This window comes from Hippoglossus stenolepis, chromosome 20 (assembly GCF_022539355.2).
Source record: "Hippoglossus stenolepis isolate QCI-W04-F060 chromosome 20, HSTE1.2, whole genome shotgun sequence".
Classification (NCBI taxonomy): Eukaryota; Metazoa; Chordata; class Actinopteri; order Pleuronectiformes; family Pleuronectidae; genus Hippoglossus; species Hippoglossus stenolepis.
In genome coordinates, this window is record NC_061502.1 from 7,453,145 (window position 1) to 7,478,856 (window position 25,712).

General features: G+C 40.2%; 2 protein-coding genes across 5 annotated transcripts; both read right to left on the minus strand.

The window, feature by feature from the left end:
- Positions 1-137: 137 nt before the first annotated feature.
- Positions 138-7,124, minus strand: napbb (N-ethylmaleimide-sensitive factor attachment protein, beta b). The gene is made up of 11 exons (XM_035144041.2): positions 6,915-7,124; positions 5,328-5,407; positions 4,976-5,092; positions 3,976-4,022; positions 3,770-3,847; positions 3,618-3,673; positions 2,742-2,826; positions 2,538-2,642; positions 2,389-2,457; positions 2,250-2,300; positions 138-1,376 (listed from the first exon to the last, which is right to left on the minus strand). The coding sequence occupies exons 1-11, from the start codon at positions 7,013-7,015 to the stop codon at positions 1,275-1,277; spliced, it is 891 nt and encodes a 296-aa protein (XP_034999932.1). The 5' UTR covers positions 7,016-7,124; the 3' UTR covers positions 138-1,274.
- A 2,193-nt stretch (positions 7,125-9,317) lies between these two features.
- On the minus strand, positions 9,318-24,127 carry gpcpd1 (glycerophosphocholine phosphodiesterase 1). 4 transcript variants are annotated; one of them, XM_035144037.2, is made up of 21 exons: positions 23,707-24,127; positions 23,389-23,479; positions 22,142-22,232; positions 21,941-22,025; positions 20,879-20,954; positions 19,612-19,653; positions 19,138-19,261; positions 18,659-18,908; positions 18,368-18,530; positions 17,709-17,838; positions 17,497-17,551; positions 17,317-17,409; positions 17,040-17,117; positions 16,590-16,629; positions 16,413-16,471; positions 16,041-16,106; positions 15,815-15,951; positions 15,328-15,463; positions 14,236-14,396; positions 13,421-13,470; positions 10,568-10,761 (listed from the first exon to the last, which is right to left on the minus strand). In XM_035144037.2, the coding sequence occupies exons 2-21, from the start codon at positions 23,435-23,437 to the stop codon at positions 10,718-10,720; spliced, it is 1,929 nt and encodes a 642-aa protein (XP_034999928.1). In that variant the 5' UTR covers positions 23,438-23,479; positions 23,707-24,127; the 3' UTR covers positions 10,568-10,717. The 4 variants fall into 4 exon arrangements, with proteins under 4 accessions (XP_034999927.1, XP_034999930.1, XP_034999928.1 ...); XM_035144036.2 differs by lacking the exon at positions 13,421-13,470 and having other exon boundaries at positions 9,318-10,761; XM_035144038.2 differs by lacking the exon at positions 13,421-13,470 and having other exon boundaries at positions 10,624-10,761; positions 14,232-14,396.
- Between the last annotated feature and the right edge of the window lie 1,585 nt (positions 24,128-25,712).

The following is a 25,712-nucleotide window of genomic DNA, read 5'->3' on the forward strand; positions in this document are numbered from 1 at the left end:
CTGGTAATGTGTGTACTGTGTAGTACTGAACTGAAGCTACAGTATGTTTGATATAGGAACACGAAAGATGATTAAAGGACAGACTGATGCTCATCACACAACACTTCTATCGCACACATGAGGTCAAAGGCAGGGCATTGTGGGATAGAATACCTTTATTATTGTCCATTCGCACAAGCATACAGATCATATCCTAGGTCCATTGTCATTCCACTCTGGAAGAAGCTGGATACGCAGGGCGACTGACCCTTTAGTAAAAACTTTGGTCTGGCTCACTAGTGGATGTGACACGACTGTAACCTACACATAATGACATGCTTAGCGACTGGCCAGATGAAAGGTAGTAAACCTTCACCGAGTTAGTAAACGACACGACACGGCACACGGCACAGAGAGGAGTGACTAATGATGCGCGGTAATCCCAAGATTACTGCCCTGGGAAGAAGGAGCAACGGTTCCCACGTCAGTGCTTCTCATTCAAAAATACAGCTCACATGGTCAAATCTAAACATCTCAGCCTCAAACGTTAAAGTATTACTACATCAACAAAAAATGAAATGATAATAAAGGAGCTTTTAAGTAATCAAATCATGAATATGTATGGAAAAGGTAGAAATGTTTAACAGTCTACATTTGGTGCATATCATCCCCCTTCGTCTAGAAGGTGATAAAAAGGAAAGTAAAATCTTTTTTTAGTGTATTTTTTTTTTTTTTATAATGGTAATGACTTTGAATAACGTTTGTGACATTTATTTCATCCTTCCCTTCTACTTCAACACAATACAAATTAAGATAATAGTAGATTCTTTAAATAAATACAATGATAATCTTATGTACAACAAACTGAGACATTTAAATAATTTAAAATATATAATAAACTAGCTTTAAAAAAACAAGCTGCGTCTGACTAGGAAACAATAATAGTACAAAACATGCAGTGGTTGTCGTTAATACTAGGTTCAATACGATATACCGCTCGGAAATCCACCAGCACGGATTCCAGCAGAAAAAGGTATGCAGCAATCCCCTGGGCAGAGGTGAGGGCGAGAGGATTTACATTCTGACTAGATTCAGATATGCTCTGCAGGAAAGCAAGGTAGTGCTCTGAACGGGTAGCAGTGGGATGTTCAAAATCATCAGCAGACGCCCCTGTCCTGATGCTATACACAGTGAGGTGAGTGTGTGTTTGTGTGGCTGTGTGTGTGTGTATGGATGTATGTAAGCATGCGTGATGGATTTGTCCCTCCGTGCTGTGCTTCTAACCCGCGTGTCGCTCATTTCAGATCCCCTTCGTCGCCCTGGATGGTCTTTTTGATGCGCAGCAGGAGGGTTGTGTGCCACTGGTCCAGACGTGAGATCGAGTCAAACTCCTTTACCTGCAGACAGAAAAGAACGCAGACACTAGAGCACGACTGACTCAATAGTTACCCGATATAAGACATTTGTATAGGTGTTTGTCTGCGGTTTAGCGTAATAAACATTCTTATCAAATTTGCACAGTGAGACATGAAATTGCATCTAAAAATAGACTGAAAACACATATTAGCCCTTTGCTGCAACAAGAATCACCGTCTCAACTACAATCGCACTCAGTAGAGCCCATACCTCAGCCAGGCCCAACAGTCCCCTTAAATACAATCAAGCTGCACCACATTTCACACAATCACCGATATCAGTTTCCTAAGTGTGCCTGATTTTTAAATCAAGATCCATGAATTATTCCATGAGAAAAAACTGAAATTGATGTAAAAGAAAAACACCCTCTCTCAATGTTTAAGTGACCAAAAGAAATCCTGGATCCCCACCTTAATTGAATGGTTTCTCCCCTGACCCATACTGCACCCTTCCCCCAACTTTGGTGGAAATCCATTCAGATTTTACACAATCTTGCTTGGAATCAAACGGACGGGAGAAAAACATAACCTCCATAATCTGAGAAGAGTTATGTGATTTAACCAGCAGCTTTGCAAATGTATAAACTAACATCTTTCATATTGTTAAGTATTTCTCTAATTCTCTGATGAGGCCTCTTCCCTCTCTGACTTTGAGTTCATTTTAAAACATGTTTTTTGAAGGTCGGCTCCGTCTGCACGAGTTTCATATAAACACAGCCCTGAGAGACTTCACAGATTCCTGAGATCCAGTTTTCTGCTTTCCTGAATACACACGGGATTCAACAAAACTACAATAGCTGAAGCAGAGGGATTTCTGAGCTCAGCAAAAACTTTCATAGTGTACACATGACTTACTGCCTCTGTAAAAGCTTCAGTGTTCTGCTCTTCATGTGCCTCAAGAAGTTTCTGTCAAGCAAAAAAAAGAAATGTAGGTTACTCATAGAACTGATTCACTGAGCCACCGGCTGCCTCTGAGTTGTCAGCATCCACTTACCTTCAACAACTTGCATTCTCTGGAGTCTGTAAAAGCCGGGAACATCTCCTCATATTTTTCAATAGCAATCTGTGGAGACACAGCGTGTTAGATTGTACCACAGCTCTCCGTCCCTATCCCGAGACCGAACCACAAAGGTATAAACTCGCCTTGGCGTTGAGCTCGTCGACGATGAAATGACAGAGGGAGGCTTTGAAGAAATACTCTTTGGCGCTGTATTTCAGCAGCGGGTTGTCCATCGTGTTAGCTCCGACCTAGATGCATCCAAATCATAAGAAATGTATTAGAAATGTCGTTAATTAGAGGGGTTGAGAAAGGGAAAGCATGACACAATGAATCTCAGCAGTAGCCACCTGCTCGTAGATCTCAATCGCTTTCTGGTACTGCTCCAGCTGAGCAGAGTAACCCCCGACCTTCAGCAGACACTTGTTAGCAGAACTAAAGAGAAATTGAAATAAGACTAAATGTGTTACCAACCATGAATGCTGTATGTACAGAGTACATGAGAACTATTGGTCTATTATTTATATTTTTTAAATGTTAAGCTCAATAGCATGGAACATTGGAGAATAAGACAGTCAAACAAAAATGCAGGTGCGACAGCTGAAATCTGGTCGATCCAAACAGTACAAAGTATAACAAACGTTATCAAGATAAAACGTTTCCTATCAGTGGTATCGATAATTATCACATTATTATTTCTGTTTTTAAATACTGAATGAAGGTTGTACTTTTAAACTCTTTATGAGTAGAGAAAGGCAAACACGTTCAAATCTGAGGTTGAACATTGAAAACAAGCATGTTCTTTGCCTCCTTTACAAAGCATAAGCAACATATTGATATAAATTGAACTTTTTTTGTATTGCTATTGATGAAAATGATGTTGCAACCATTCTTGTGATTGCTTTATCTCCCAGCCTTAGTGCAAGTTTCATTAATGTTAGCCTTTAAGCTGCAGCAGTTAAAATGAATGAACTTTGTGTGACAATATTTTGTCTGTTTATGACATTCAAGGGAATAATGTAAAAGTTAAAGTTACACAATACTATGATACAAGCTCTATTTCAACCGCTGCTCATTCTCGTTGACTATTAGAGTACTGTCTTATCCCTGATCTTTGGAAACTGAACATGGTAGTATCAGGTTTTAGAGCTGAAAATAGATAATAGGAGATAATATAGATAATATGCAGTATTTTAGTTTGGTAGAAGAAACAGAGAGAACAGTACCTGTTTGATTCTTCTCCTTTGTAGTAGTCGGCTGCTTGTTCATAATGTGCAATGGCCTTTACAAAAGAAAAACAACAAACAGTGCAATCTTAAGTGTTGTTTGAAACAAATATTGCTCCTAATGGTCGTATTGACTATGTAGATTGCGTTACCTTTTCGATATCCACCATTTCAGACTCGTAGATCTCTGCGATATTGATGTGGTGTTTGGCTGCGATGGTGAATCTTCCCTGGGAGGGAAGAGGAAGAGGAGAGAACTCATTATGAATGGGATCTATCGTGACGATGTGATATCCAGCTCTGTTAAAGGCAGATTTACTCTTGTGAATGAGATGCAGAAGTTCTACGAGCATCTTACCATGTCTGTGTATATTTCGATGGAAGCATTTAAACACTTGATTGCCTCTTTTGGCAGCATTAAGGGAAGAGGAGGGAACGGTTAGACATCAGTTAGACATGATTCCTTTTAACAGAACCTTCACACTTAGATACAACACTCGTGTTATTTATGTTAGAGAATCAAAAAAGTAAAGATAGAGCAAAACCGCAAGAAAGAGCCTCCTCTTCAGTGGACTGCTCCCCTCCCCCAAAACCAATGGTCACATCTCTGCTTAGGGAGAATATTAAATGAGGCCAGAGAGAGAACAAAGAGCCCTATAAATCAACTAACTGTAAATGCCAGGCAATTTAGGGGTAATAACTCTCACAGGATCAATTGCTTGAAATATCCACAGCGAAGCAACTCAGGCAAATTGTACAGTAAAGTGCAGCTTCATAACCAGAGCCTAACACAAAGTGTTAAACAGTCCCGAGTTCCTATCCAAAATCTAAAAATTCAGCCTGGGGATAGAAATATGTTTCAGTAATCTAGAAAAACACACAATCTACATTGACTCATCTTGGGATATTTAATTAATATCCTCTGAGAGTCCCACTTGAACAGCCTCATCTCGTCACTGCTGGTTATGGAAAGCCTCTTGCTCCACAACTTTACAACAAAACTGTTTTCAAGTTAACACTAAATTACACAGGATTTAGTCTGGGATGGCTTATATATATATTTTAAAGTTTGTTAAAAAATCACGCAATAATTGTATTGCATCAAACTTTGAAGTTGATGTTTCATTTTAGAATCAGATTAGTGTCATTAAGTATCAAATGAGCCGTTTTCTGACATGTTGGGTCTGGACTTTGTCCATGAACGATGCAGCAGGAGAATCTCCACTCAGACGCGCTATACACAGTGAGGTGAGTGTGTGTTTGTGTGGCTGTGTGCGAGATTATCCGGATTTCAGTGCATGTCTGAAAGCAGCTATAGAGATTGAAGTCAGGTTTGAACCCAGTCAGTCGTCTCTTACCATTTGGGTCAGACTTCTTGAAAGCGTTCCCTGCGTCGATGAAACTGGTGGCGCAGTCATGTTTGTTCTGCAGCTGCGAATGGAGACGTGCGGCCTTGCAAAACGCATTTCCAGCAGCTGAAGACGGACAAAAAGAGAAAAGAAAATGTCATGCACACATACTGTACACTCTGCTTTTAGCTTACACTCTAATTTATGCACATCATTCCACCGTTTTAGCTTGTGGCTCCTTCAGAAAGTGCTGCACTTTGCATTTACAGAGCAAAAATAAATAAATAAAAGCACACAATCCCACAGCGTCTCAGGTGTGTTGAAAAAGATAAGTTGGATATCTTAAGGAAACAAAACTCACCGCTCCAGTTTTTGGCCATCTTGAACATGTTGGCCGCTCTGCAGTACATCTCACATGCTTCTTCCACTTTGTGAGGTCCTCTAGAAACCACAGAAAAAAAGAAAACGGTTGTAAATACACTGAACATACTATACATTTCCATACAGACTATTGTGTACGAAATTTAAACTAAAACATTTGGCATCATAGGTCACAGGGTGATGCAATGCTGAGATGGATGGACTCCACCCTTTACACAGGCATCACCCTATACAGGCATTATAGATCTCCACGACGAGAAGTGGACCCCTGGGAGCTGCCTGGATTTGTTATGATACTCTGGCCATTCAATCACAGCGGAGGATTACATCACTGCTTGGTCAGCCACAGAATTAGCATTAAAAAACCTGCCCAGAATGAATACTGCTGAGTAGTAACATTTGGAGGTCACCTCAGACGGAGCTTTAGGGAAAACACAGTCACACAGGAGCATAACTGCTTGTTCTATTTTGGACACATGCAAACACAGCTTTATCTGCTGCATCTCTATTGTACGGTTTAATAATCCACATATAAGATGGCATGAATTATATATCACCTAATTTATGGAGCTCCCAAAAGTCACTGGCCCACTGTATATTATTACTTTTCCTCTTACTATGCATTTCTTTTAATCTGTGCTTAATGAAATCTAAAAATAAACCTAGATATAAAGCAGGGGATAGGAATCAGCATCTGCAAACACATTTAGGAGGTACATTTGTTATAAGAATATAGGCAAAACGAATAACAGGGAAAAGTACATGCCAACTGTCTCTGGATTTTAGTTAATTTTATTATTAACTATCACATGAGCCAAAATCTTGTAAATGAGCTGTATCCTTGGAGATTCCTTGATTTTGCACTTGATTACAACTTCATAATAATAACTATTTATGGATCACCTTCAACACAAAGTGGAAAGTGCTGCACAACAAGGAAGCAAGAGGTTCAAATAGATAGATGCCATTGCTTTCACTGTGTTGTGTGTGCAGCTGATGCTCCAAACCAATGATGGTGTGGTCAATGAGAACGTGTGACACACACACAGGCTGAGTGGCAACCATCACAAACTGCAGGTCTGTGTGTGATGGGGTTAAAGGCTGTACATCCACAGTCATGATGTGAGGTCACGTGGTCGATTAAAGGAGGTTTTTACACAAGAGCCTAAGAAATAATCCAACATATAAATACTGGCACATACTTCCATTTTCATATAGACTGTGTGAAACGACCCGACAGGCTACCAGCAGGTCCTGTGAGGTACCTTCACGTTTCGAGTTAGCTTAACTACTGCGCAGCTTCCATGCTAGCGTCCAGGAGAGAGGGGTGTGTTTACAGGGATCACAGCTAACCGGGCTAACGTAGCTAACTGACCTGCAGGTTTTATTTCACTGTAAATTACGCTAAAACACAAGCAGACGCCTCTGGTGTGTAGCCGCGGAGCTAACTGGGAGCTAACTGGACGCTAACTGGACGCTAACTGGACGCTAGCTGGGTGCATGTACAGACACTGGGGCTGCTGTGAGTTAGCTAGCTGTCTGTTTCTCTGCTGCAGTACTGTCTTACCCTCCAAACATCCCGCCCAGAAAGGAGCCGGACGACTTGACTTTCTTATCGGCGTCGGCCATCAGCTGAATGGCTTCCTTCTCCTTCCCCGAGTTGTCCATCTTGTAGTGTCGGTGTTCAGGAGAGAATGTGCACAAAGTGTAAATCCCGCAGAGGACCGAGCTGCGTGCACCGAGGATTACAGAAGACGGGTTGATTTAGCGTGGGCGTGCACCAGCTAGCGGTTTAAGACGAGCCGCGCGGCATCCTGGGAGGTGAAGTTTCCAGATGCGGCAAAGAGAGTTGGCTTCACGGCAGAAGGAACTACAACTCCCGCGCAAAACGAGGAAGTGGTTTCTATATCCAGTGTTACGTAATAGCTGATGGCAAATTGTGAAAAGTATCTTTAAGATTAATTGACTGTTAAATGTTATAACACATTTTAGAAAATAATATTGACTTCATTTCACACCCAGAAATGCAGAATAATAATGCAGGTAAATAATACCAACTATTTCACTGGAGTTCTATGTGCATTTAAAGAATATATCAACACAACTAATAGATAGATAGATAGATAGATAGATAGGTAGATAGATAAATAGATAGATAAATGGATAGATAGATAGATAGATAGATAGATAGATAGATAGATAGATAGATAGATAGATAGATAGATAGATATTTAATATTCATAAAATGTTTGTCATTTGATTCAACAGTTTTAAAAAACAGTTTTTGATCTGAAAATAAAATAGAAAATCTTATCGTCTGGAAAATAATCTTAAAGAAGCAACTAAACCAGTGTACGATGCTTATATGTACAGTAGGGGGCGCTGAAACATTACAACTGACCTCTTGTGCAAACAAGCTGAAAGTACATTTCAAGCGTTGGTCAGTAACTAAGTGCATTTACTCAAGTACTATACTTAAGTACACATTTGAGGTACTAAATTACTGTTGACATTCATGCAACTATGCAACTTCTACTACATGTCAGCAGGAAACGTTGTACTTTGTACTCCACTACATTTGTCTGACAGTTTTATTTACGTTTCAGAACATGTTGACTCTTAACCAGCTTATCTAATAATTGTGAGGCGGACCAGTGCAATGGAAGGAGACGACCAGGGCGTCTGAGAGATACTGACAGGGTTATCACACAGAAGTGACTGCAGGATAAAAGGTAGCAGTGTAGTGAGTTAACAGGTGACTTACACTGTAACTTATCCTGCTTTTGTCATGGCTGTATTTGAAAGCAGTCATTGATGGTGGAGCAGAATAAGAGAGAGCAATGCAGCCATGGCACACTAGAGGAGGGATGAAGAGTCGGGCATCTGAGTACAATAGTATAATGATGACCTCTGCCCCGGCCTATGCTTTCCTTGTTTGCCCTCACAGCACTGGCTCTACCTCAACTGGTTCGGTTCCCAGTCTCCCCCATTTCGTGTGCTGAAGTGTCCTTGGGCAAGATATTGAAGATACTGAACCCCAAATTGCCTGTGCCAACTGTATGGGAGTGAGAGTGCTGCACATAGATGCACTGTATGGATATGGGTGAATGACAAAACTGGGCTGTAAAGGGCTTTGAGTGGTTATAAGACTAGAAAGGCTTTATATAAACACAGACCATTTACAATGCTTGGAATGTACTTACAATGCTTGGAATGTGCAAAGATTAGGTTCTGAATGACACATTTCCTGCTTTACCTGTCGTCAGGCCTCCTGTTGTCGGGCCTCCTGTCGTCGGGCCTCCTGTCGTCGGGCCTCCTGTAGAGGTCTCCATGTCATCAAAGATTCAAACGAGTGGTAAAGGACGTGTATGTTCTCTCATCTTAAAGCATTGTTAAACAGTAGCCAAGGTATTTGCAATCTAAGGCTGAGAATTAAATTTCAAGATTCACTCTGATTGCCTCTGCCCTCCACAATCACCTTGAGATTAAAAAATAAAACCTGCATCATTAGTTTTGCCAACTACAAATAAGTGTGATTGTATTATTTGATCAATTATTAACTAAACTGCAGTGCCAGCTAGTGTGACATGGGTGTTGCCTATGTAGGTTGTGCCTGTACCATCGATAAAACGCAGCTACTGATAGTCAGTTTGATTAATGCCTCTTATCATTGTCTTTATTGTATTATATCGTCTTACAGCCTCATGTAAGATACTGTAGGTACAAGTTTACAGGTAAACAAACACTGTTGGTTTATCCATCTTACAGGAATGGGTGATAATGATAATTAATAGTTGGAGCGACCCCTCAATATTCACTGTCCTGAATACACTAGAGGGAGCCATTGCACTTTATATTTATCTCCCACGTTCAAAATGTTGCTTCATTCATTCTTTCAAAACGATCACTTTTACCTGATCAGCAAGACAAACTCAAGTAATGTGAAAGAGAGATAAGTCAAATAAACAAGTTAATTTTTTTTCCTTTTATTTACACTACCTTGTCACAGTTCATATTACACACTAGAGCCTTTCATTCTCCCTGGTTTCTCATTCATACAGAAACAGACCATGCATGGCTTCATCAATATACAGACGGTATACTACATACTATAAATGGTTGTGTTTTGCGGCATTAAAAATTTGTGAATAGTATATCCCATTTCTACCAATACCCTACACACTTGTCCTTAAATACTCATTTCATGATTATTTCAAGTGTATTTTCTTCCCAAAAAAGATCGGCCAAGCAACAAATAGCTTTGCGTTGTGACAGGAGATTTATAGGAAGTATGGTAGTTGGAGTTGGAGTATTTGTTCACGCAAGTCTATTACAATAGATCATCAGTTAAGTGTTGGTGATTTTGAAATAATATACAAGAAACAGACACAGACTTTTCACCATTAAGGCTGTGGTACATGTGCACTGTTGCATAACATTCGTCAGCTTTGCCTCAAATCAAGTAGATAAAATGAATAAAGGACATAATACATCCAGTATGCATGCAGCGTGTAATCATCAACCTGAATAAGGTCAATAAGCATGAATTTGAAGTTGTGGAAAGGAGGGGTAACTGTCCATTCAAAAGGAAATCAATCATGTCGACTTGTTTCTAAGTGCTGTGTTCTATCCACCAGGAGATATTCTTTCATTTATGGCAACCTGCACTGTCATCCTCACGCACATCTCCGTGCACTGTGTAGTATGCCAATCTAACCCAGCGATGGATGTGCCACACACTCTCAAATGATTTCTCAAAACCTGAAATAGCAATCCGAAGCTAGTACTCATTGCAATTTAAAAACAACCCTTAAGGCAATGGCTACATGCACAGATAAGACATAACAGCTGAAACAGAAAACCAGCATCATCATAAATCTTATGAGGTTGCCACATATACAATTTTACACCTGTATAAAAATCATAGCATCACCTTTTAGCACTTTAAACTATAGAGGTGAAATATATTGGCTGAATAAATATCAACTTTTAGTGTCTGCTGACCTTTGTGCAGACAGTTCTAATACCTACACCCGTCATTTAAGAAACAGGCATGACTGCCTTTAAGTTTTGGCAAACCATCCACCTATTTCAACAGAAAACAGAACAAATATGTGAAGACACATGACAGTAATTATGTTATTCGTTTGTATTTGGTTGTCTTGAGTGAGTGTGTGTGCGCAGTGAGGTCTACTGACAGGTAGTTTAGGTGTGATTATAATGAGCTGTGGCCAGAATCGGACTCGGTGCTGCCGTTATGGGTCTTGGAGGCGATGCAGGGAGCCACGGAGCAGGGGATGGAGTAGCAGGAGCAGGAGGAGCTCTGCATGGTCTCTTCTGTGATGACCTCCTGCAGGGAGTGCTGCTCCTCTACCTGGAAGATATTGGGCTGCTCTCCTTGTTCCTCACAGATACTGGAGGAGAAGGAAGAGATATCCATCAGTTAGATTAGTGGTCAGTAGTCAGTTTATTTTTCGAATATTGTCCGTCATTTAAATACCAGAGTCAAGGAAGAGAATATCCATCAGTTAGATTAGTGGTCAGTAGTCAGTTTATTTTTCGAATATTGTCCGTCATTTAAATACCAGAGTCATGGCAGAGATTTCCTGATCAGAAAACATTTTTGCTAAAATAAAGTAGGAATTTGAGTAGATGAGCAGTGGGGCTTGGCGATAAGGTTGAAACATGGGTTGTCATAATATGGCACATGTAAAATGAATCATGAGACGATCAAGTTTACGATGATCCATCATTATTCTTCACATCAGAGACTTTATATTTCAATAATATGACATAATACATGAGCATATGATGGTATGATTATACTAACATGAAAGGACCCATCCTACTGATAATACTGAATTATTGCCAAGCACCACTGAGTAGTCATGTGATGATATTGGATAAGTGTTTTGGAAGGTTTGGTCGCAGAGTGAGCCACTCCTCTGTATTCTTCACACAGGTTTCAACAAGTTACATTTGAGATATTTCTGAAGACCAAAGTGAATGAAATGTAAGACCTATGTCATGTACGACAGATATGAAGGAATATCAGAGTCCCAGAATTAATTACACTTCCCTAGAATAAATAACCCAGCAGAAACCCTGTTAATAGCTTACGGCAAGTCACAGGTGGTTTCATTTAGGGCAACACTTCTACACAAGTCAAATTAACATAGATAAATGTCTTAAGAGGGTGAACTAGAATTACTGGAGGCAAGACACAGTTGTGAGCCTCCTCCAAAAAGTCAAGTTGCAATTTACATCTATGTCTGTCCAAACCCATATGATATATACAGGCGGAAGTTCGAAGAAATTTGATTAAATGGTTGTAAAGTTAATATTTGATGACTTGCCATAACATTTGTAGAATGCAAAACACCAGGACCTTGAAACTGAAGCAGCTAAATACAATTCAGCCAATATTAATTTGCATTATTATCATAAGATTATAAACTTTGCTTATATAGCAGTTTTTTACAGGAATAAATAATGAAAGCTAATACAAACTGTATAAAAGTCAAGCAATCATTAATCATGAGAAGGAAAATAAAATTAAGAAAAAGATAGAATAATATCAAATAATTAAAATAATCAAATAACATAGGGGTTACAAGAATTACACCTGTGCTTTTCCCACTGTGACATTCCAAAAATGTCCTAGAAGGTATCGTTATCATCTCCTAAAATGAGTGGTCTCAAGAGAGGAAGGTCAGTCACCTCTGTGAGCAAAGTGATCCAAGGTGGGAAATGTAATACAACATAGATTGTGTCAACAAACAAGCTGCTAAAATGCTTCACCAAATAAAAGATAAAAGGTTGCAAAGAGCATCCAGTGCATTCACCACCTTTATAAAGGGACCAAACTGCAGCACAAGCAGATAATCCACAAATGGAACAGGATGTATTAGAAGATATGCTTGTGAAAAATGAAATAGGCTTGTGTGTCTGTGTGTTGAATAGTTCGACACACAAGGCTTGAGTGCAGGTCTCCTGGATCAAGGTTGTTTGAGCCAAATGCAAATATGCACTTTGTTTAGTTAACAAAGGCAAATAAATGAAGGAAAACAGTCTCATGCACGAAACAAGCCATTCACTCTTGTTGCCTCCTTTGCTTCTGAAACTAAATTGAATATCCCCAAGTAACATACCAAGCATAACATAAGGAGGCCTCAGAAATGATAAACATGGCAGTTGACCAATCAACAACAAGTTCATGTACAGGAAAATCCCAAAAACTATCATCACTGAAACATGAATGTAATATTAGGCCATTGGACCTACAGTGCTGTGCACAAGTGGCATGACACTGTAAAGTGAAAGTGAGTAAATGAACAGATCACAGGCAGGAACCAGAGAGACATTAGAGGAATGACTATGACATATGACATAGTGATGTAATGTTGACATGAGCCATAATCACTAGGATCTGTAACATGTCAACTGGAATATGAATGGAGTATTCAATTAGCAGCTCATGTAAACATCATAATTGGAGAAATGTCTTATTCTGAATAAGGTCAAGAGTCAGAATATTCCATGTAAATGTAGACACACTTTTCTCCAAGTGCACCAGGGAGAATTGGTGTGGCAAAGGCAAAATGTATCCACACCAAATATTGGTTTAAGTTGTCTAAATCTGATTAGCATATGTCTTAGAGGCTGGAATCAGGAAAAACTAGAATTTTAAAGTCAATGTTTTTCATAAAATGAGACAGCATTTGCCTTATCACTGTTCACATGTGTGTTAGGGTTGGGGGGGGGGTTACATCTAAGTTATTTCTGTTTACTGCACTCTGTCTACAATTAACTGAAAAATAATTTATAATTTATATTTTTGAAGAGCTCACTTTACTTTTAGTGCCTTGAACATTTGTGCAGCACTGTGTGAGAAGTCAACCGTCTTGTATCATTGTCAAGGAGCTGTATTTAGCTCCTGTTGCATTTTAATGAGCAACATATGGGACGTCAAGCAGCATTTGAGTGGGGAACCGAAACCAAAATCAGCCAAGGGTTGGAAAAGTGGAAGTGAGTAAATGGACAGAACACAGGCAGGAACCAGACAGACATTACATGACTCTGGAGAACTTGAGTCATAATATGGCACCAAGCATTCACAAATTCTGTAAAAAAACAAAAAGAGGTTACAGTTATAACAACAACCTGGAGGTGACAAATCTGCTCAATGAAAGATGCGTCTGGAATCATCAAGGACTGGGCGGAGGTAACAGAGTCCAAAGCAAGGAGTAAATGAAAAAGTGAAACAGAACTGAAACAGCTGAGCAAGCAGCCTCCACTGACCACGCAGGGAAAAGGACCTGCGGGTGCACTCAGGCTTTATCTAACAACACAGACCCATCTTATGCACGAACACACAAGTGCCAAGTGATTAACATGGGTGCCAATACTTGGTTACACAACTTTGAATCCTGTAGTGATAACAAAGGCCATGTGATCATACTGTCGCATGAAGAGGTGCCGCACTGGGAACACACTCATTAAATAATGGAAGAGAATGCCCTGCTCAGTGACTCTGTTGTGGTTTCAGGCTGAACACAAGACAACAGCACAGTGTGTACTGTAGAGTTTGCAGGACACTAGGTAATAGACGGAAACACAATGATGAGGTTTGTCGTAATAGGAAAGACAGGAAAGTGTGTTGAATGTTTGATTAGATTTTTCTAAGAGTGATCAAAATAAGCTTTGTTTTCCCGGCGGTAGTTTGTACCACACTATGCACTTTTACAATGAACATTTATACTGGATATACAGTATAAAGCTGGTCATGTTGGGTTGTGTGTGTGTGTGTGTGTGTGTGTGTGTGTGTGTGTTTATTGCCTACACCTAAAGCAGCCACAGATAAGCATGTCACACTTTAACCTACCTACCTATCATAGATCAACCCGTCGATTCCCTGCTCCCTCAGTTTAATTCTGGTCTCGTGGTCGTTGTTGTCATCTCCCCAGCTGAAAAGCACCAGGCCTTTAGACTGGGCGTCACGAATGTGGGTGAGGTTCTTCAGCAGCTCCTCGGAGTGGGCACTGATTCCCTAAAGGAGCCGCCAAAGAAGTCCAGTGAGAAAACAAAATGGTCTCGTTTCATCTCAAAATAAATTGTCTTCTAATGTACTCATACTCATGTTGGCTTAAGCATTGGTAATGTCTGTGTGCCCTCATAACATGTAATAGTTTATTCAACTTCAAATGTGTCTTCAACATAACACGTGATAACAGAGTGTAGATACCAACTCCGACTCGTTGTGTTCTGAAAGGTCCAGACAAAACATGTTGGTCACCTTGGCTATCCGTTTCATTTTTTACACTGACTGCCAAAAGGCCTGTCAGGTCTGAGTCGGGCTCGGTTCGTTTTCTCTCAGGCTCTGATGGGTTCCGACAGAAAATTGCAGCCCGAGCTCAACTCTAATAACAGATTATACTGTCCAAGTTGTTTGGAGTCCATTTGTGATCCTCGCTTAAACCACCACAGATGATCTTAGAAACAGCTGACACTGCACTGTGCTGGCTGACTTGTTTGTTATGAGGACTGCTGTTGTCACTGACGTGAGGGCCGTGGGCTATTACACACAGTCCTGAGGAGGCACATGATGCTAAAACAAGTCAAATAAAATGAGAAATCCTGACCTTTTTAGATTTAGGAAATTTCAATTGTGTTTCAATAGTGTCTGAATGGATTCACTTAAAGTTGAACTGCTGACATCTTGCTGTACATTTGAGGAGAGTTCCACGTTCTCAATAATGCCGTCCAACTGGATTGTCACGTTTTAGTCTAAACACTATTACTGAAAGAACAACGGTTACAAAATGTAAACCAAATTGAACTGAGGTATACTATATGTGGCTTTTTTTAAAACTGTATGAAACTACCTTCATTAATTGATTTTTGTAGAAAAATATATATAATCTGGAAAACTCAGTGGCTACATCATGATAAATCTTTAACTTGCTGCTACAACTGCTCACCAGGATGTTCTCGCTCTGGGCGAAGCTTATGGCGATCTGAGTGGTCTGGCAGCGGATGTCCATCAGTTCAGGATACCTGTCTGAAATTCCCTGAGTGAGGAAGAGGATGGGGTACTTGTTCTGCTTGTGTCGCACCCTGAGGGAAACATGACAAGAATTCAGCAGAGTAATTATTTGCAACTACGACAGCGTCTGTTTTCTGGCTAACTTAGTTTTTCTTCAGGATTGGTTTGTAAAGAGCAAGAATCTTTTCAGTATTTTTTACATTTTGCAATAAGTGGCAGTTCCAAATGTCGTCATTTAACTGACTGAAACTAAACTTCTGAGTAATAAGGGTACTTCTTCAGATAATGAGTCTTTTTAAATTCGGAAAATATTCAGAAATTGATTCGTTGAAACGTTTCAATGATTGACAGGGAAACCGAGCTCGGCATGCTGATCAAAATGACCATACTATTAAATCAAAATAAGATGTAATTGTGCTCACATGGTGCAGATGTCTGGGTCAAAGCAGGAGAAGACAACACGTCTATTGCCACCTCTCTGCAGAACACACGACAGGATGACATCAAGGAAGGTGTTCATGTTGAAGTAGGATGAGAGGTTGCCGTCCCATGACCCGTCCTGTCAATACAAAGGATTAATTAATAACAGATAATCACACAATGACTCATTCAACTCAAAGTAATTCTTGCTTTACACTGTTAAATCACCTTTAACTGGCAGATCCATTTGAGCTCTATGTTAAAACCCACACGCTCAGGAACAGCCTGAAAGATCTGTAAGAAAAATTTAAAAAACAGGTGTGAAACATGCAATTCATTGATTTTATTTTGACATGACAAAAGACATTGAGAAGCAGGACAAGAGGAAGAGAGGTGGGGAATAAATAATTGAAAACAACTGGTTATTTACCAGGTAATTCACAGCGGCAGTGCCATGAGTTATATGTTATTATTAACTATATTATTATTGAGGGCAGGGAGTTCCTGGCTATACAGTTTACCCAGCGATATGTGAAGGGGACCAGCTCATGAAGACTAGACAAGGTATTTAATTAGGATCATCGCCATAAAGTAATATACCTGTGAGAGTGAAGGGAATGGTTGGTGATCGTCAATTTCCTCTTCATCGTCCAGCAGATCTAAACAACAAACAGAATAGATTATCTGCTGACCTCATCACACTCAAAGCCACTTTGCAAAATGCTGTGATGCCAAATGAGAAAAAATAAAACCACTACACAACCAATAGGAGCATACCTTTGTGATCATCTCCTTTCATTGCTGTAACGTGGGCCAGCTAGGAAACAAAACACGCATGATCGTATCGGTGAGTGAGACAAATTATTACATTTCCACGATTTCCCATACATGTTGAAACATATACTTTGCCAACAGGGCTTGTCTAATTTGGCTTTGGCAGAAGAGTGTGTTGTTTCACGGTTTTATAAATGGAGCTGGTGAAAGTTACACAAATCTAGCTGAGCAGGTTCTCTGTGTGACTGTGCCCTGATAATTACAGTACTCCGAAACAAAGGTTTGTTCACTGATCATTTTGACCTTCTATTCATTTGTAAGATGTGTAAAGCACTAAGAAACAGACATATTGATTCTCACGGCAGAGAGAGCACAGCTGTAACTCTTATTTACTTTACTTTAATCTACGGGGTAACGTGTATTTTTTATTTGCATAGTTTTGTGTTTTTTAACCTTCAGAAGCTGCAGCTGATCATAAGTCAAGTCTTTGACTGGAACCTCAACGAGCTCCAGTGAAGTCTTGTCATTTTTCTGTCGAGGGGAAACAATGATTACATATTTGTTTATGCTCACCACTTTCCTAAATATATGGCACTCCAGTGATTATTAGTTAATGGAAAGTGAAAATACCAACAGATTCAGAAAATAACGTTTCAGAAAATAAACAAGGGTTTCAACACTAAATCCCTTACAGTTGCCCATCATCAAATACAATCGACCTTAAATGTACCTTCTTGGTGGATATGCAGCATGTCAGATCATGGTACACGATAGGAACGGCGTCCTTAGAGAGGTGAACATCAAACTCTACATAGGCTGCACCCTGCATGGAAACAATAACATGTAATTAAGGCTGGTGTAATGTTGACGGTAAATATTTGCTCAGAGATTAATCATCTGAGTTACTTACATGCTGAGAAGCACTTTTGAATGAAGCTATGGTGTTCTCTCTCACTTTGTGGTGCCTGTAAAACACAAATTCAAAAAGAACATTGTTGAAAGGGAACAGATGCAGGACAAGAACACAGCTTCTTGTGGTATTTAATAATATTTGCAACTAATATTTCTAATATTACCAATGATTTGATATACAAAGCATCCTATCGAGTTGTTGTGACTCACTTTGCCGCGTGCGTGCTGCCAGCTCCTCTGTGACCCACCTTCAGAGCACTTCTTTTCTTCCAGTACCTGGTGAACGAGGAGCTCATGTCACACTGCAGCCCCTGGATGGGCTGAATCACCAGGTAATCCACTAGGAGAGAGAGATGATTGAGGTGAGAAATTGTACAACAGAAAAATAATTGTACAAAGCTCTAAGTCAGATCGTTACTTCCGCCAAGGAGGTTACGTTCTTATCTTTGTTTGTTTGTCTGTTAGTTAGCATCATTACACAAAAACTACTGAATGGATTGCCATGACATTTAATGGAAGGATGTGGTATGACTCCTTTTAACTTCGGTCTGGATCCAGATTTCTATTTCTTCAACATTGTGAGACAGGACGAATTCTTTTGACATTTTCACCAATTTCCCAGATCCTGATGGAAAAGATATTTAGGTGACTAATATCTATGAATATTTAAAATTTGGTGAGGATCCAAATAAAAATCCAGATCTAGCACATTTAAACGTGTTTTCATAAGGCGTAGGCCTAAGTTTTGGCAAAGATCCTGTGAAAGGGCGTAAACAGGAACATCGGCGATAGGGCCCTTGGCAGAGGTATGCGCTCATTTGAGTGCTATTCCAGTTATCAGCGTGGGAGTCCTTTGCACAAAATCTTACCTCTCACTTTCCCGATGGTCTGTCTGGAATTTCTGCCCATGATGGGAAGTGTGACTACTCCCCTGTCTTTGCCAGTCTCCCAGAAAGTGGAGGAGAGGAGGCAGGCTGTGCCCATATGTCCCGGATGATCATCCCCTTGTACAACATGCTGACCCATATCCTCCTGTAAACAAATATGAGATTTGTATGATTATAAATCAAATGAAACCATATAAATCTAAATTTGATTCCGGATTTGTTCTTCCTTTTTTTTTTTTTTAAACACGTAAATAAAGATAACGGAGTTATTACCTCAAAGAACTCAAATGTGAGCTCTAGGTTGTCTGGGTCCATGGTGTGGATACTGTACTCGGTCCACTGGGACGGCTCCAGGGCATAGCCACACTCAGGCTGCGAGTGACGCGACCTGTAGCCATTGGCACTGATCATACTGATCTCCAGAGTGGTGGTCATCTTGTTCCAAGAAGCAGCACTGGACGTATCTTCCTCTTCCTCTTCATCTTCCCCATCCTCCTCAAAGCCCTCCAATGCTAGCTTGATCCTGGACAGATTGGTAAAACAAAGAGTAAATAAAATGCATGAAAACAAGATTAAATCATGATAATGTTCTACTCAGCTCCTCTTACAATAGTTATGTATGCAGGGCTTCTGTTACTCAGGTAACAGGCAGGCAATGTAACACTAGAACTGTAATGCTGATCTGCCTCATGTCACTTTCAAAGAGAACTTTCACTGGCTGGTGTCGAAATCGACCTGCGTGTCATCCCTACCTGAAGCGAGACTTCTTGAATTTCTTCTTGGTGATGGACACCGGAGGCGTCTTAGAATGGTGCAGACGCAGGCGAATCTCTGTCTGGCACGTAAGCCACCCAGCGTCGACACAATTTACCCCATCTGCAGAAAAGAAAGGACACAGGCAGGACGTCTTAGCTTTCGGATGAAAAATGTTTATCCACTTTGCCTCCTATGAATGACGACCAGAGAAATGGAGGCAGCAACAAAAGCAAGGGGGAGACAGTTTTGTGTTCTGTTATGAACGGTATAAACTGTATACGATATGACTGTATAAAAGAAGAGGAAGAGATAACAATGAAATCTAAGGGGGTTTTAGTTATCCTGAAGTATTAAATACACAAATAAGCAAATTTATGGAATCGTACTTTTACCAAATGGAGCGTTTATATATTGTCTTATCCGTCCTGTTTGTAGTTAAGAGATGGCTTAATGTTTTTTATCCAACTTACTGTTAATTCCAAATTGACCGTCATCAATATTCTGGTGTGATGCTGCAATAAAGGATAAACATATTAGAAACAGGATAAAATCATCCTAAAAATTTAAAACAAATCAAACCACAGCATTTTCCTCATTTTGCATTCATCTTTCAAAAAAAAAAGGTGCCGTATTAAAGCCTCCACTGGTTTGCTCTCAATTTGATTTGCCTCAAATGCAGGTAATAAAATACATTTGTTTCCCAAAAACCTTATAACCCTTAAACTACAGCTTTAAGTATACACATGTCATTATGGTTAATTTAGCAGAAACCAAACCAAACACTTCAGGGTTGAATACCAAAATAAACCTCATATTTTTTAACAAATTGGAGTGTTTTAGTAGGATATACAAAAAAAAAAAAAAAAAAAAAAACAAACAAACAAACAAACAAACAAACAGGGATGGGGTGACAACCTGGGGTCAAAAAGGACATTGAGCAGGGTGTGGCCTCGGCTGCAACTATTCTTCCTATCATGCTCATCCTGAATGAGCTTTGTCTGTGTTAGGCAAACATAATGGGGTTTGAACTACAGAGGTCTACTACATCAGGTTGTGACATCTACTTCACTGCAGTGCTTCCTCATTGGCTATAGATTATTCCAATGAGTGTAGTGTCTGATCTCTGTCAAAGCAAACACACAAACACACACACGGCAACAAAACCAAATAGTTCCAGAGACTACCAGTATATTACAGTTCCAGTAGAATCCCTATTAATTTCCTAAATTATAATATTTGCTATCATCCCTACATGGCACACAGTGCTGAGCAGATATTGTAACATATCTTGTGTACTGTACAGTATATAGGAAATTATTGTTACTGCATATAAAGATATTCAGCAGTAACCACACATGACGTGCGTGTCGGTGTAAACAGGAAGCAGATTGTCCACTCTGCAGTTGGTTGTGGTTGTTGCTTCCAGAAAATACTAACAAAAAGCAACAATTGGGAAAAGTAAGATGAGGGTTTTCTCTTTTTGGACAGATAGCAAGGTGGAACTGTAAATCTCTGTCTTTGCCCGGCCAGACTAAAACGCAGCCGTCCCCGTTTTGGGCTCTCGAAAACTCTGGAGTAGTGTGGACGCCAAACAACAGTGATGCATTTTAAAACTAAAACATCGTCTGTCATGCATGTTGCACTGTGAACGATATGCTCACATGTATGTCAGGTGTGAGCATGACACACTTTCCCAAACCCAACCACATTGTGCACCTTTTTATTGTTATTTTATACCTGTGGGGCTCATCGTGCGGGGATGGTGATGTGTCTCCCACACATTGACTATCACTTGACAGGGACCATCTGCGCTCTGCAATTTCAATGTTTGGCAAAAATGTTAAGGTTTTCAAATCATATACAGTGGACTGCTTTTCAGTCCGGCGTCAAAGCTGGCTTCGGACCAGAGTGTGAGAAAGGAATTAGAGCTGGTATGGTCACCAATCCCCAGCTAGGGCAGTCAGACACCATTGGTTTAAAATCTGAAAAGTCGATTTGTTAGTGAAGAATAAAAGGACTTGGAAAAGGGTCTGTAGTTACGCATTGGGCTGACCTATTCACCTGTAATAAAGCCATAATTAGCAATCGCAACGATTTCCGCAACGATTTTTGACCTCCGCCATTTAATGAACTCTTTGTAGATTTGAGGCTGAGGAAATTGTACCCATCGTACCTACATACATCCACAGGTCCAAAAAAAAAAAATGTGTATTGATATTATTGTCATCTATATTGCACTGCAGTAATCAAAGGGAGCCGTCTGACAAACCACACGGCAAAGAGGAAGTCAAGTTAGAGCAGGCTTTCATTCTTACACAATGTGAGCTCCACCCAACATGTACTTTGCAATAAACAATGTTCCCAGGAAAACACCTGACTCACTTTCTTCTCCTTCATTTCAGGGGACCTTTATACATCTATATTCAGATGAGAGATGAGCTTAGCAGAGGCTTGGACGAGGCTCACATGCTTAGATTACAGTAGGCAGATTGCCTGGAGCTCTAAGTAAGGCCATTAACACACATGTGGGGGATGTGAAAGTGATCTTAAGTGGTATTTCCTTAAGAACTGTGGCAAATGTAATGTTCTCTTAATCACAGTTTAAAAGTCAGAGCAATAAAAAAAACACAACAACACTGACATTTACTATGAATTTACTTAGCCATGAATTAAACAGTATTCATCATTTTGACAAGAAAAACACAATTAAGATGAAAGGATTTCTCTGTGATACATATTAGAAAATAAATCAGTTATTTATAAAGGTAAACAACTATACAGAAAGGAGACTCTGCTCACCTTAGACTCCAAAAAGAAGCCCTTGAAATACCGGTAGTTGGTAACAACTCCTGTAGGTACAGTGACCGTTGTAGTCCATGTATTTCTGTCAGGGAATCAACGTACACACATATTAGAAGGGCAGACCACTATTTTCATGTAACCTCATAACCACACATGTGTTTTTAAAAAGTGAGGTATTTAACGTATAGTTGAACTTACCCATCATTGCTGTCAGGATGTAAGATGACAGCTTTTTCACAGCTCCAGCATCCCAGGGCTTCACAGCTACCGACAACAGCAAACAACTCACCTAGAAATGTTCAAACTCACATGTTAGCTGATGTAAATTTAGATATTACAACAATAGACAACGTGCTCATGTGTTAACTTGTTTGGAAATGCTGACATGGGGCCAACAAAATGGTTTGACCTGTTTTCTAATTAATGAAATTTAACTGAGAACACACATCACAACTAAAACATGATTTCAATATCTAGCTAGCTACTAATTCCACTAACATCTGTCTGTCTGTCTGTCTGTCTGTATGTGGAATGCATCACACTTGGCATGTGTATTCTTTATGGCCCAAGAAGGTGCAGTGACATTTTGTGCAATTTGGACACACAATAAGTTCAATATTTATAAACTTTGAATAAACAGGCAACCAGTGCTCTGCGGGTCGAGGCGTCTTATTCTACATCCTCTGATAAACTACAGCAGTGTTCGACAACTGGGTCAAACCACGGCAGATCATTGTGATAATTTGATTATTTTTTATACCCGACCGACAGACATTCACAGGTACAGTCAAAGCAACATTATTAGAATGACTTCCTGTTTGTCTTCAAAGAAAAGAGCAGACCATTTGTTGTGTTGCTGCAATGTTTATATCGAGCTGAATTACAGAGCTTTAATTTTGAAAAGTTGTAAACCTGGGTCTGAAGTTTGTGCCTCTTGCGCCTCTAAAATAGCCGACAAGTAATGTATGAAACCGGTTAACTCAAACTTAAATATAAATCACATATTTGAACAGTAATGACGCAATTTTGGTTTCAATTCATTGAAAAACATTGACTATAAAATCAAATAAACCAGGTAGGATGAACACAAGGTTTTCTAACTTCATACTGCACCATAGACTGTTTATAAAAAAGCTCTGCACAGAAACTATAAAAGGTGACAGTATATCGTAGAACTGTTTGAGGAGGACTCACTAATGTCAAGGAATAATTCTGAAGCAGCTCTGGAGCATAAACACAGGACAAGAGAACAGCCCATTCCAAAACATCAGGTTTAGAGCAGGCACTGTATTCATGTGAGGACAAACTGAAGGATCTACTGGCAAAACAAAACCTTGGATCTATAATTAAATCTAACGAGAACTCCTGAGGTCAAACCTGTTCTGACAAATAAGTGCCAGCCCTTTTTATGTTTAATAGTTTTCATTCAGGTTTGACACACATACCTGGGGATGTTTCTCCTCTGACAACTAGAGTCAGCTGAGTGGTCTCCATGGTTGACACAGTCACACACAAAGGTTGGCGGCAGGAGCAGAGCTATATAAAAGATACGTTTCATTATCAATAGATCAACACGTCGGCCATGAGGAGTAGGAGAGAAAAGCCCAAGTGTCTGTTGTCATCACGTTCAAATATCACCTGAAAAGCAGCTGACTCGTCCTGCTGGTCGTTTACTCGAGCGTTAAATAACAAGCTGGTAAAGCAGCAGTTACTGGCAGAGAAAAAAAACATACGTAGAATAAACAGGAGTTAAAGATAAATACCTTCTGACTTTATGGCAGTGGTGTCTCGTCAGCTCTTGGAAGCCTCCTCCTTCGCCTCTTCCTTCGCCTCTTCCTCCTCTGTTCAGGATGAAATCATCTTCTACCCCGCAGAGAGACGTCTCAGATCAGGCACAGGAAACCCGAGCCAGCGGCGGCAGAGGCAGCGGCAGTAGCGTCACTCCTCCGTTAGCCATTACTGCCTTGTTCGTAAAAACAAGTCAATATTAGCCTGAGCTCGGGAGGAAATAAAGATGGAACGAGCAGAAAAACAGTGGTTGACGGGAGGTGTCGGTTAAAATTCAGCCAGAAAGTTCCGGACAAAGCGAACGGCAACCAGCCGCCATTAACAAAGGATTCAAGATGAGAGCGAACAGCAGACGAGCCGCTACACGAGCATCCGTCCAGCTGACTGCGCCGGGAATAACACCTGGCTTCCGGTTTGGGTTTTCAAAATAAAACGCTAACTGATTGCTGCACTGCAGTACGCGGCGTTAGGTGGGAAATTAGACCCTTCAATATTAACTAGTAAAACTAAATTTAAACTTGCACTTGCTGCGAGGGAGGGCGGCCGGGGACCGTTGCGTGACGGAAACAGGCTTCACTTCCTGTTTCTGTCACGCAACGGCGAACCACGCTCACCAATCACGCATTACGGGCCACGCCATCAAGTGCAGACCACACGGTGAGAATTTAATGTAAATCGAATTAAAGTTGTAGACGAGGCTTACTTCATTTGGCAGTAGGTGCTGCCTACAAATTCTAATAGATCTGTTCAGGTCCAAAACACTTGTTTCTCTACAGATCGTATACATATTTCACCTTTGCAACAGTCTAACACATCAAAGGAATATATGACCACTGACACTGGTTCATTAAAGCAAATTGACAACATGGAATTCTTTGCTGATCAGAGTTCTGTTCAGGTCAGGACTCTGATCATAGGTGCGAATTTTGGTGTGGTCTGCACTTGATGGCGTGGACCATAATGCGTGATTAGTGGGCGTGGACCAGCACCGCATGACGGACGCAGGAAGTGACGTGTCTATCCTTCCCGCAGTGCACAAAACGCACGCAACACAGAGCCGTTTCGCCCGGTCCCCGTCCGCCCTCCCTGGCTGCGACATCAGGTCCCGAGTTCGCAAGTGCTCCCCCACACAGTGCTGCTTGGCAGCCCTAGTATTAACATAAATTGGATCTATATTATTTGTTTGTTTTTTCATATTTTAGAGTACAGGGTGTGTATGAACCAATAATCTATTACAATTATTGTTATATAGCTGTTGTCATTATAACAGTTAATTATTTTTATTATTACTATTATTATTGTTATTAGTAGTACTAGTAGTAGTATTAATGTAAAATGGCTTGCTTGTTTATACATTAAAAAATTGCCTCCCTGATTATTCAGTATTAACGTGACAATGGCCATTAACTAATATTTTACACAGCAAATACTGAGCAAATAGAGTTTTGCAGCTATAAATTCTAGATCCAACAGATGTGTATTGTCACACAGATTGGCACATAAGGAGTGGTTTTTCATTTGTGGGTGAACCATCCCTTTAATGTCTGTCAGATCAAATATTTCGAAAAGGGATTTCAAGTGTTAAACCTTTTGAGTTGGACATCAGACGCTTTTATTTCTGAAAACACGGTTTCCTTGTTTCCTTGTGGTGCTGAACTTTGTTTCTCCATCTTGACGGATCTGCTTCATTCCGCCCTGCTCCGGATCTCTGTTGGCCTGTAAACCATGCTGCATTACATGTTTGTCGGAAATTCCTACACCACGAGCTGAGCGCACATGTTTGACCCCTGACAGTGGTAAACAAAGTGGGAAGGGGAGATTTTTGAATCTCAATGCTGCCTGGATGTTACTATAAAAGGCAAAAGCGACGCAGTTGACAGCATTTAAAACTATATCTTTTTTAGCGCCTTAACAACACCTATTTTTTTCTTTACCAATATGTCAATGTAATTCAGTGGAATCTTGATGCTTGATGATTTAA